Source organism: Lichenostomus cassidix, chromosome 6 (genome assembly GCF_008360975.1).
Source record: "Lichenostomus cassidix isolate B80296 chromosome 6, HeHo_3.0, whole genome shotgun sequence".
In the NCBI taxonomy this organism is placed as follows: domain Eukaryota; kingdom Metazoa; phylum Chordata; class Aves; order Passeriformes; family Meliphagidae; genus Lichenostomus; species Lichenostomus cassidix.
In genome coordinates, this window is record NC_139487.1 from 8,975,318 (window position 1) to 8,987,829 (window position 12,512).

At 38.6% G+C, this 12,512-nt stretch overlaps 1 protein-coding gene across 5 annotated transcripts in view; it reads left to right on the forward strand.

Annotated features, from left to right (window-relative positions):
- GPAM (glycerol-3-phosphate acyltransferase, mitochondrial) overlaps positions 1 to 7,768 on the forward strand; it is a 30,618-nt gene extending 22,850 nt beyond the window's left edge. For 4 of the 5 annotated variants that reach the window (XM_085064857.1, XM_085064859.1, XM_085064861.1 and 1 more), the window contains 5 exons: positions 1,068 to 1,145; positions 1,933 to 2,073; positions 2,844 to 3,033; positions 3,143 to 3,201; positions 4,370 to 7,768. In XM_085064857.1, the coding sequence (XP_084920983.1) occupies positions 1,068 to 1,145; positions 1,933 to 2,073; positions 2,844 to 3,033; positions 3,143 to 3,201; positions 4,370 to 4,486 (585 nt within the window). In that variant the 3' untranslated portion in view covers positions 4,487 to 7,768. The remainder of the gene's footprint in view (positions 1 to 1,067; positions 1,146 to 1,932; positions 2,074 to 2,843; positions 3,034 to 3,142; positions 3,202 to 4,369) is intronic. The other variant, XM_085064858.1, reaches the window with a different exon arrangement.
- The last annotated feature ends 4,744 nt before the right edge of the window (positions 7,769 to 12,512 follow it).

Consider the following 12,512-nt stretch of genomic DNA (forward strand, 5'->3'; position numbering starts at 1 on the left):
CCACTACTCAGGGTGGGCTTCTTAATGTCACCTAACAGATTTTGTGTTGCTCATTAGATCATCACAGCCAGATATGCCTTCTGCCCAAACTATTTATTTTAATTTTTTTTTAAACCGACAAAAACACAAGTCTTTGGGCTTATCCAGCTGCTATGAGTTTGCATAGATGATTGAAATTATGTTGGGAAGTAAGGCTCCACATTCTAAAGATATTCCTTATTTGCATAGGAGTGCAGTACTCATGTGCCACACCTAGTACTTAGTTGCAATTTTAAACATGGCCTGGCTTTAGTTTTTGTTGTGTTACAAAACATGACAAGAACTGATGTTATCTCAATTTTCAGACACTGCATACTCTCAATTTTAAGTGCTACATGTTCTTTTTTCTTATGTGTAGAAGTTACTTAAAATTCTAGAGATTCTTGAATTAGTTCTTAAATTTGTACTCATATTTGACTCGTGCGTTTTTACTGAAGCATAAGCCAAATTTAGTATTTTTGTCTGAGCAGTAATGTTCGTTAATATGGTGAAGTTCTTTAGTAATATTATCCTGCTTTCAGAGTTATTAATTTTCTTTTTAACTAAGAAAATATTTCCTAAATTATTATGAATAATGTAAAAGAGGTTGGTTTTTTAAAATCAGTTTTAAAACACAAAAGGGAATTTCTTGAAAGTGTAGTTTCCTTTAAATTACAGATAGATCACTGTTATGAGTTTCAGTAATTTTAATTTTATGATTATTTTATTCCAGAATTGTTAACGAACTAAGATTTGGTTAGAGGCTATCAAAAAGGGAGAATATTTAATGTGGCTTTCTACCAGAGGTAATGCATTTGGGAAAAATCTTGGATGTGTTTTAAATACACTATTTCACTATAATTTTTTTTTAATGTCTGCCAGGATAAACACAGGAGTGGTGCATTGGGATTATGCTGATAAAAGTTTAACTTGCAGAAAAGGAATAATTCTGCTTTATCTAAAACATTCATCGTGAACAGGGAATGATGTTGCTATAATGGGTGTAAAGGATGTGATTTTTTTCATTGCATTCCTTTTATGTTGTGCAGCCTTGCCAGGTGATCTATCAAGTTTGCCATGAATCTGTGGAAAGGCTGATCCAGTATGGCATTCTTCTGGTGGCCGAGGTAAAGTGACAGAGATACTGTAGGAGCAGTGTGCTGGACTATAGGTAGCTTGTGCTCCTTGGTTGTGAGACTTGTTCTAAATCTATGGATTTATTCTAAATATAGGTTGTTACTGAAAGCTTGTAATAGCATGCCTAGGACTGAGACTGCTTCATTCCTCTGTTTATAAGCATCAGACATTGGGTGCAGTCATCCTGTGATGCTTCATGTGTGTAATTTCATTCTACCAATAAGGCTACTAAGGAAGAGGCATATTTTTGTACTGTCTTGAAAATTGGGGTTTATTTTATTATTGGAGCCCTTTGAAATGTAGCATAGCTACGTGTTTTTTTACTTTCTACTCTGCAGGAGTCAGGAGTCCAGACCTTTTGTTATTCTTTAATTCCTTTGCATTGATCCTGGAATTACTGTAAAACTCCCACTCTTGTAGTTTCAGGGCTGCAGGGGAGTCACTGTGTGGTGCAGTTTGCCAGAGGTGCACAGTGCAAAGAAAACTTGAGGAGCAGAGGCAGCTGATTCAGCATATTTTTGCTTCATAAACTTCTTTATGTGCACAGTAAATAAACCTTGGCACCCAGGAGGAAGCAAGGAAAAAACCTAGTCTTTTTCACCAAATGTCTTTTCTCTCTCCTTTTCCCAATGCTGCTTATAATTGAGTCTCCCCTGCTTCCACTAAATATTGGTTAATAAATGCATTGATTAACTCTGATTAGATTATGAAATAAACCTGCTGCTTGCCTGGATCTGGACTTCTTACCTATTTACCGCCTTGTCTTTGAAATTTAAGCAGGATGATCAGGAGGATGTTAGCCCCAATCTTACTGAACAGCAATGGAATAAAAAACTCCCTGAGCCATTATCTTGGAGAAGTGATGAGGAAGATGAGGATAGTGATTTTGGAGAGGAGCAGAGAGATTGCTACCTGAAGGTAATATTTTCCTAAGGCTAATAACATTGAACTCTCTTGGGAGAGATATAAACTACTTTGCTTATTCAGGACAGGTAATGGTATTTTTTTGCAGGGAGGGTGGGGAAGGTAAGAGGGGGGTTGTTGGTTTGCAACATCAGTCTAGTGTTTTTGTACACTCAGTACAACACCTTTGTCTCCTTCCCCTGAGGAAAACAGCTGAAGAAACATCAAACAATCTTACAGGGAAGTGAAGGCAATGGTTAGAGTAATAGAAATTAATAAAGACTCAAGTATCTTGATTTTATTCTTTACTGAGAGCATGCAGTCTAAAAAGGGAACATCCAGCTTGTATTTACATTCAGCCTATATTTCACTTTATGGATTGCTGATATTGATTTTAGATATATTGCTAGCTTTCTCAGAGCTGACACAAACACTCTTTAGGATATCTTGTTAACACTAGAAAACTTCTCTCCATCTCTGTGAATGTATAGCAGCCCTTCTGCTGGCTGCACAACAGCATGATGTCTTTAATTTTATCTTGGGAAAATAGTAATACCCTGGAGGAGCTAAAAATTGCATCAGTCTGTGTTCAGTGCCTGTTGTGTCCCTCATAGTAAACTTTTTTTGCTATGCCCCCATATCATGCTGTGCTCCCACACTTGCTTTTGTACAAGTTTTTGTACTTTTGTTTTTATTTTGGATGCTGTTTTGCCACGTTCTGTCTTGCAGGTCATTTCTTGTTTCCACTGGTCTCTGTCACTGAATCTTTTGTTGCCTTTTCTTAGGTGAGCCAGTCTCAAGAGCACCAGCAGTACATCACTTTCCTGCAGAGGTTACTGGGACCTTTTCTGGAGGCATACAGCTCTGCTGTCACCTTTGTGCACAATTTTAGTGGTCCTGTTTTAGAATCTGAATATATTCAGAAGCTACACAGGCACTTGATAAGCAGGACGGAGAGGAATGTTGCTGTGTATGGTATGTTAAACTGGTTTTGGAACTGGATTTGATTAATTCTGTTCTTTCTACCACAAAGTAGCTCGAATTGAGCTGCAGTTTGTTTATCTCTGGGTTTTCTTTCTTGCAGCTGAGAGTGCAACCTACAGTCATGTGAAAAATGCAGTGAAAATCTTCAAGGAAATTGGCGTAAGTGTTTGGTGCTCAAATCTGGCGACTGTTAAGTTTCATTTCAATAATGAGCATAATTTTGACATTTCAAGGAATCTGTTCAGTGTCAGTTTACAATCAGTGAATGTATCTGTGGAAGTGTATTGTGGGTTTAGAGCACTTTGATTTCCTTCAGGCTGAGGGCTGTAAAAGAGAGCACAAGCTGCAGAACAGGGCTCTTCTTGCCCCTGGGAAGGCCTGTCTGGGTGGCTGGGTAACTAGACATTTTTATTCACAGCAAATGCAGTTCCTCTGTTCTACTCCATGCCCCTGTTGGACAATATTGAAAGACTGAAAGCATGTTCTGTGCTCAGTAACAGCTAAATTTAATTTTGAAGTCTTAAATCTTAAAAAAAACCCATTAGCTACTGAATTTTGGCTAAGGATTGATGCTCCAGAAGAACCATCCTTTATACACCTTCAGTGTCCACCATAAAGGTTACAGGTGTTCTTTAAGATAAACATTTAATTTTGTATTTTACCACTAGTATTTTAAATTTTGTATCACCTATCTAGATTTTGCAGGTGTTTTTCTTTCAACAGAATTGGCATGACTTCCTGAATGCCAGATAAGATCTAGCATTATAATTTTGGATGTATTGACATTTAGGCAAAGTGTTGGTAGATAAGGGTTTTGAAGTATTTGTCTTTAAATTCTGCTATATTGTGTAACCCAACAATAGTGGCCTAGTAAAGGTATCTTCCTGTAGACTCTTAGCAGCTGTGAAGAAAGCACTGATTGAATCCATCATTTTCCAACAGCAGGATAAACTAGAATGAAAAGTGGAACTAGATAATGACTGCTGAGCATCCATTACAGTATAGCATCTGAATTCTTGTTTTTAAAGTGCTTACACGTTCAGTTGGATGCCTTTGATTGTTTGTTTTATCCCTCACTGTTAAGATTTGGCTGTTTGTCACATACTGTACCTAATTTCTCAATTTCTTTTTTTCCATAACCCTTGAAGGGCTCGAGCACTGATTGAATTCTAGTAATACCTAAAGGTATTGCCATCTAAGCCTTCAAGAAAGGAAAAAAGTCTTACAAACAAGGGAAACTTTAGTATAGACCATGACATTTTAGTCTCAGAAGAAAGGGGATTCCTTTCACATGGTGATACTTCATTGTGTTCATGCTGTGCTTTAGGTTTTCAAGCAGACTAAGCAAAGAAAAGACATCATTTTGGAACTCAGCCCTACGTTCCTACCTCAGCGCAACAGGCAGAAACTACTGGAATTCGTCATGAGCTTCATGGTGTTATAGACCACACACAGCACCTTTGTCCAGGGACACAAGGACAGCTTTTGAGACTGTGGCAAAGCCTGGGGACATTTGCTAATCCTTCAAAGTGTAAGGTGCCACTGTCTGGGGTAAGGCCTTCTCTGACTTGAACTACTGGAAGACAAGTGCCTTCTTACGTGTGCATTTATGGGTTTCTTACAGTCCCAGTCCTGTTGTAATACAGCGAAACTCAGATGACACTTTGGATACAAGTAATTAAACATGTTGCAAAAAATAAGATGAATTATTAGGATTAGACTTAAAAAAGGAGTTTTATCAGTGTTACATTTTAAATAAACTTTTAAAGACTGTAACAGATGCACAAGTACACATATTGGCTTTCTGTAGCTAACCCTGAGATCTTGAGTTTAGTGGCAACACAGCTTACAGCTTAACCAAGTAACTTTCATTCCAATTCAGTTTTATTGTTTTACATAAATGGTTTTAATATGTTGCTTAGGCAGGCTATAAACTTCATGGATAAAGCCATAACTTTTCATAAATATTAACATAAATGCCAAAATTCTAATGAGAATTACAGGTACAGACATCTGAGAATAACAATCATGTAGCAGGTGATTGTGAGAAATGTCAGCAGGCACACCTTGCACTATTAAAACTGTGTAGTGCAGTGGTAAATTGCACTAATCACTGCTGTCAGGAAGAATGTGAGAGTAGTGTTCTTGTTTTTATTATGGCATCTGTCATTCAGCTGGATGAAAGTCAGGAGACAGTTGCCTGAATGTGAATATCTTGTAAAATCTTAGAATATTATTTAAATGAAAAAAAACCCCAACAAATTATTAAGTTCGGGTTGTTTTTTCTTTTTGGTTGTGGTTTTTTTTGGGGGGTGGGGATTTTTTTTGAGGGGTGGTTAATTAATAGGATATCAGATTTTTTTTTTGAGTAAAGACTTGATTTGGTGAAATAAGTTTTAATTTTTGGCCCTAAAAATTTCAGCAATAACTTCTGCAATTCTTTGGAAACAAGTGTTCATATTGTATTCTGTTGCTGAGCAGACGTAAATTGGCATGAAATAGTACCTCTGGAAACACAGAAATGTAAACAATGTACTTTTGACTGTGATCTAACTGACTTAAAAAAAATTTATTCATAGGCAAAACTGAATGATGAATAAATTCTGTCCTATGAAACAGGACTCTGGTCTTGCAATATGATCCTTTTGCATGGAGGTCTTGCACTGTAGCTTTCATCTTCTCTTCATGTGAGGGCAGATTAGATTGCAACCTGTAGTCCTGTATTTTAGTACAGCTGATTTAGCTGAAGCAATAACTTGGTGGTATGTGAAGCTGATTTGCTTGTGAAATGCGTTTTCCCTCCTTTATGCCTTCTAGATGAGGGAAATGAAACATTTCCATTGCTGCATTGCTTTGCTTGATTCTCAAGTCCTGGCCTTGTGAGCAGAAAATCCCCCAAATTTTATCATGTAATCTCTGTTGCTTAAAGCAAACATGGAAAAGCATACTTGAATCCCAGCACTTGCACTGTTATGCCAGCACAAAACTGATGCACACAATTAGAGTTTGTGGCCAAGGAGCTTGCATTTGTACTGCACATTTGTCAACAAGAATATTTCTGTAAATTTTTTTATTAAATGCTATTAATATTTGAAACCTGCAGTTTATAGTTTATTAGCATTATACTGTTAGCACTGTGAGATGCATGTGTTCTGTCACTAAACCAGGTGCTCTACAACACTTAAAGAATTTCTGAACCAAAGCTACATTAATATGGATAAACACTGACCCTAGAGTCACTTGTGTTCTTATGTCCTTCTGCTGTCTCAGCAGGACAGTGACTATATCACACGTAATTTGTTTTGTGAAGGCTACCAGCTGTTTAGAAAACAGTTTCATCTCATACTCACTTACGTGCACTGTTCATTCACCTGATGAATTCTCCATACTATGTTTGTTGCTGATGGCTTCCATTTAATATCAAAAAAATGTCTAGGTGCTTCTGAATAATGAGCTCTCATAGTTTACTGCACTTCAGTAAATCTGAAGTGTACTAACAGCAAAGATTGTACATAAAAAGAATTCTAAAAAATGAAGCAATATGAAGCAAACAAAACTTGAGTCATTTTATTAAGAATGTTTTGCCAATGGAGGTATTAGTTACCATAAAACCCAGGAGTACTGTGGTCACTGGAGTGTTCTGGCTAGGTGTTGCAACTAAAATAATTTATGGCTTACCTTTAAAAAAATCAAAAGATAAATCTGGTTACCATAAATCAATGAGTGGGTAATAATGCATGTGAATACACATTAATGAATAATTATATATGCAGGGGGAGGGGGCAACCCTAAAACTGTTCTGGTTTTGTATGAAAAAAAAAACCTGCATGTGAGAAATTGGTACAATGAATCATATGCCACTGGAAGCCTTTGCATTCTGCAGCAAGTGTGTATGTATACATGTATATATGCTAGTGTGTATGTTCTGACACACATCATCTATGCTTTTCCCTGAAATTAAAGCACAGAATGTAAAATTATCAGGCTGTAACAGTCAAAAAAACTAAAACCAACACTTGCACTGTATTTACACCTTCAGTGTCTTCTGATTTTATTAACTTCTCATGTTTCCTTTCCTGTTAGAATTCCAGGTCGAGTTGATTTCAGTAAAGTTAATCAGTAAAGGAGAAAGGACTGGCCCTGAATTACCACAACTGTATTTTAAGACTTTATAAAAGCTTACACGAGTCTCGTAATCATTATGAGCATAATACTCAGGTGTGCAAATCTTTTTGGGCCAGGTTCTTTCATGCGATGGGAAACTCAACCTTTCCATGCACATCCTGTAGATCTCCCGTTTTTAGTGATGCAAATGTAGAGCTCCCCTCGCCGTGCAGCTGCAGCAATCCATGTCCTGCCTGCCCGCAGTCATGGCAGCAGCTTGGCTTTGTTCTGACACTGACAGTGCCGGGGCAAAGCTGCCTTCTCTCGGCAGCACAGGGCTGTTCTCACCATCTCTGATCAGGAAACATAGACACACACTTGCATTCAGCTGCCTGCCTGCTCCTCAGAGAAGTGCCCCAAGCACCCCGTGGAGGAAGGTTGAGCTGGGAGGTGATGTAAGATACTGTTGTTGTGTTTCTGTGCTAATGAGCCGGGAACTGCTGACTGGAGAATGTTACTGTGTTTTACCTGTTATGTGTAATGCGTGTCTGTTGTAGAAGCACAGAGGTGTACTGGAGTCATTTTAATAAATTAAACTGTTTGCTAATATGACATTTAACAAGCTCTTCTAGTGTTCATTTCTTTCTTTCTTTTTTTTTAATTCTTGTTTTTTTAAATAACTTCCTAAGATAATTCATTCAATGGCTTTGTCCCACTGCAGGTAGTTTCTGAAATTAAACCACAAAATCTTTCATTGTAGATGTATCTCTACCACTGTATATGCTGGAGCAGAGACACTTAAAAAGCAGATTGAGGTGACATCCCAACTCCTGAGTCACTGATTTATTATGAAGTCAAGATGCCATTTTGATTCTCTCTTTCCCCATCCCCATAAGGCTCTTGTACATGGAGTTCTTTTGGAGTTCCTCTCTTCTCGTGGGATGTGTGTGTCATTCAGGAGCCTGGGATAGCTCTGATGCTGCAGACTTCCCTTATGGTGATTTCAAGCTGACCTGGAGTGCAATAAACACCTGTCAGCAATTGTGACAGCATCTGGCAAATGTGAATTAATTGGAATGGGGCTTTAATACAATAAAACCTGCATAGATGATCATTACCTAAATTGAGAAGGAGAGATGCTGCTTCACTCTTCGGGAAAAAAGAGTTATAATCAGCTGATTCTATAAGAGGCCTCTAGCAATGTTCACATGCAAGCAAGGCTCAATTAATTGACAACTCTAGGCTGAAGCAGGAAACTCAGAATTCAATTATTGTCAATAGCTTGAATTAAACCCAATTCTTGTTGGTGATGACCTTATATGTTATTTCTGTAAATGTCTTCCTATTTCTCAGTCGTTTGAAATCCCAGATGTCAGATAAAGCACTTACCTCTAGTTTTTGCTTAATTCAGTTTTTCTATAATAAAAGCTTGTCAGTCTTATTTAGAAGGATCACTGCTTTGAGCTCTCTGCTTTGTTCTCTTATGGTACATCATGTTTTCAGTAGCCCTGTGTTTTCAAGGTAAGATCCACATTGATCTGAGTTGCTGCTTGAAACATTTTCTTTTCAGTCTTTATTTATAGATGTTCCTTGTGTTTTGCAGTGCTGGGTGAGAATTATTGTCCTAATTTATTCTGTAAGTTGGCCAACCTGTTAATGTAATTATCCAAAATGTAGTATCATAGTTGATGCTATCCTTAGAATGAGGGACTTTCTGTCTTTTCTGAAGAAACACTTAGTAAATATTCATTGCTGTGTGTTGTGCCAGAGTTCAGACCTGAGAGACCATGAACTCCACAAAGACTTTCAGATTTCATCTGTCATAAAGCATTGGCAGTTACAGAAACAGAAGCTATTTAATCAATTACTGTGTAACTATTATACAAATATGTGTGTATGTGACTATGCAGTGCAAAATTTCATTTAAAGACACATAGCATAATTTCTATGAATAATTTGCATTAAAAGCTTGTTCTCCAGCATAGTAATAACAGTGATTGTTAAACTGATGGTATTTGCAATGTCTTGGTCTCAAATGTTTTCCAGATCAACAGTCCCTGACAGGTGAGGAAAACCAGATATGGAGATCAGATGATGTAAATTAGGCTCAAAGATTCACTGAACCTATCCATGGCCTTAGACACATGTAATTTCTATTTTCATTAGGAAGTAATTTGCAGAAAACTGCATGTGTACAGGAATAAAGTGGATTTTTTCCTCTCCTTGAAACCTAAGTCACAGTCAGAATGAAAGAATTCTGGAGTTAAAGGATTACTATTAGGAGTGGACACAACTCTACATCTGTTTTGAGTCTTCATTAGTATCTTCATTATCTTCATTCAGTATCTTCATTAGTGACCTGAGGAATGGAAGAGAGTTTGATCTTCACATTTGTAGGTAACAAGATCAGGGAGAGCCAGAGGTGGAGGTCATCATGATCCCAGTGGTACTGATACATTTTGGAAAGATGTAAGGGCAAAAAGAAGAAAGCAATTCCAATCAGGGAAGTACAGTGTATTACATCTGAGAGAACACCAAGTGATGTACAGGCACAGGAGAGGAAATAAACCAGCTGTGTAGCAATTCTTTGGACAAAACTCCAATTTTGTGGCAGACCACGAGCAGAATGTGACTCAGAAGGGTCCTGCTGCTGTGGAAAGGGCAGGTGTTGTGTAATGATGCCCTTTACTCCTGCACATGAGTGACAAACATGGCAAAACTTCCCAATCCATAAGGTCTCAGCTGGGACACCACATTCTGTCTGAATTCTATTTGAAGGATGCTGTGGGCAAGATGGGGGAAAAAGGCTTCCCCTCAGCCCCCTTTATGGAGAAGAATCTGGATTATTCCCTGGCTGTGGCAGTACCCAGATTGGATTAAAGTAGTGAATTTAGCCTTCAGTTTCAGTGAAAAGAACCACGGTAGAAAATGCGAAATCTTTTTACAGTGATCAAGGAGAAGTGCTGAGAGAGATGGGCTGGGAGGGCTGAGGTTTCCTTTTTCTGGGAAACATTGTGTTCTTGTCCCTGTTGGTTGGATCACAGTTGGACTTTGCTGTGGTGGGGAGCAGAACAGAGAGGCAAAGCTCTGCCTTCCTCGTCTGGGCATCTTTCCTGGGCAAAGCAGAAATGGGTTTGTACAGAAACAGCTTGGTCTGGCTGCTTTGTCTGGTGGTCTGACTGATTCTTTGTGTTTGAGATCAGGAGCAGCTGTAGTATAAATCACACTTCTTGTTACTGTAATCATTCAGGAATAAAATATATGAGAGCTTTTTTAAAGTTGTTCTCTAAATATGTTTGCTTAGTGTCTCTGCTGGTCAAAAAACAGATGGAGTGCTAGCAGGGAGCAGGAAAGGACTGGGGAACAAACCAGACATCACAGTGGCTCTGCATTGTGTCATCGTGTTGTATAAGCATTTTCATAGAGGTGCAGGAGTCTCCTACCCCTGCCAGTAGTAAAATCTCTGGTGACTGGAAAAGGTGAGCAATCCTGCCCCTGGCATTTTCATCTTCCAGAGTGTTCCTGGAAGATAACAATAATAAATTACAAATTAACCTTGTAATCTGTTACCAGTTTACAGTTTAACTCTGGCACTGCTTTGGCAATACTGAAAACCAGGTGGTATTTCCTGAGCTTTGGGTTTACTGCTGGCTTGACTATTGCATTATCTCAAGAGTTCAGGCTCCAGTGATTGTATCTACACAGAGAAAACAACTCTTATAAATGCCACAGAACTGACAGTGGCACTACTTTAATGCATTTGCATTGGAGGAGTTTCCAGGATCCCCCCAAAAGTATTTAAGCAGCCTCTTTCAGAGCTCTGTGCTGTGTGAGGACTGCTGTGTCATTGGTACCTGGGATGGCTTCTTAACTGCTCACTGTGACATGTCTGTAACACCAGTGTCACACCTTGGATTTGGTGTCCCTGTCCACATGAGGCTGAGGAAGGGCTGAGGGATTGGTTTTGTTCCCCAACTGAACATTTTGTACATCTGTGAAAAGTTTCAGGGCTCACCTCATGGCCCATGTTCATGTATGTGTTTTTCAAATTTAGTTGAAGCCCAGTTTTAGCCATGGCATTCAGCTCTTTTTAAATCAGACTTCCTCTTGTCTCTGCAGGATGGAGAAGGCCAAATAAACTCCTACCTGTCAGAAGGCAGTAAAAGCCTTTTTCTGTGTTGATATTTCCCCTTCATTACACTAAATTATCATAGTTCAGCACCTTTGCCTGCAAATCTCTCCCTTTGTCTTGCTGGCTATCTGGCCACGTATAGCCTCCAGTTTCCTGTTTATCCTTGGAAAAATGTCTTTTAATCCCCCAAAAGAAATCACTGCATATGATAAAACAAATGTTCCCTTGTCTAGGAGATGAGGAAGTTTAGACCCATTTGGTGCTTACATTTTTGTATTAGTTAGATATAATGTGAATTAGTTCTGGTACTGGGTTTTAAAACTCCTGCATTCTTCCCTCAAAACTGCAGATTCTGTCCCTTTTACCCCAAAACGTTTCTTTTTGCCCAAGAGTCTAAGAAAAGTGGTTTAGACGTTAGGAGAATTCCATCCTTTACCAGCTGTAATCATTAACCCAGGTTGTAGTTTACAGATGTCTGAAGCAAAGAAGCATAGAAATATTAGAAGCTGGTATTTCTGGATATACTCCAGGGAACTGGGAGAGCAAACCAGGGCAGTAGATTGTGTGTATGTTTTTGTCTTTTAATTGGTTTATATGAATTCGTTTATATTGGTTTATATTTATCCCTTTGTCGATCCAGAAGGCAGTAAAAATGAAAAAATGTTGGAATCAGTGACACACGTAGTTAATTTTCTGAACTAAGTAAACTAAGTACAAATTGGTTATTAATAATTCAAAGCAAGATGCTAGATAAGAAATTGGAGCAGCTTGTCTATCATTTTCAACCATTAAAAGATTAGTCTGAGCACAGCAGTCCAAGGCTCCCTTATCTCTTATTAAAGCCTCACTTCTTCATTTATTAAAGGATCAGATCTAAATGATGCAGCAGGCCTGAGATGTTGCTGCTGCAGTAGCCTGGTGTGTTGTGCCCTGCTGTAGACTCAGCAGAAGCTGGAAAGTGGGTTTGTGCAGGGAATTTTGGGCATGCAGGACCTGCTGGGGATAGCTGGCACAGTGAGACTCCTGGTCCAGCTAACTCAGGGTGATTTTCTTCTTCAATACAGTCTCTTTCTTCAGTTCCCTCTGTTGCTGTGTGACTACAGCAATGTCCTCTGTCCCACCTGATACACTGATTTTTTGCTCCCAACTCGTTCTCACACAAGGGGTTAACCTGGAGTCTGACTGCTCAGTGCTGTGTAAACAACAGAAGGGGGTTCTGTTTAAATTGCCTAAG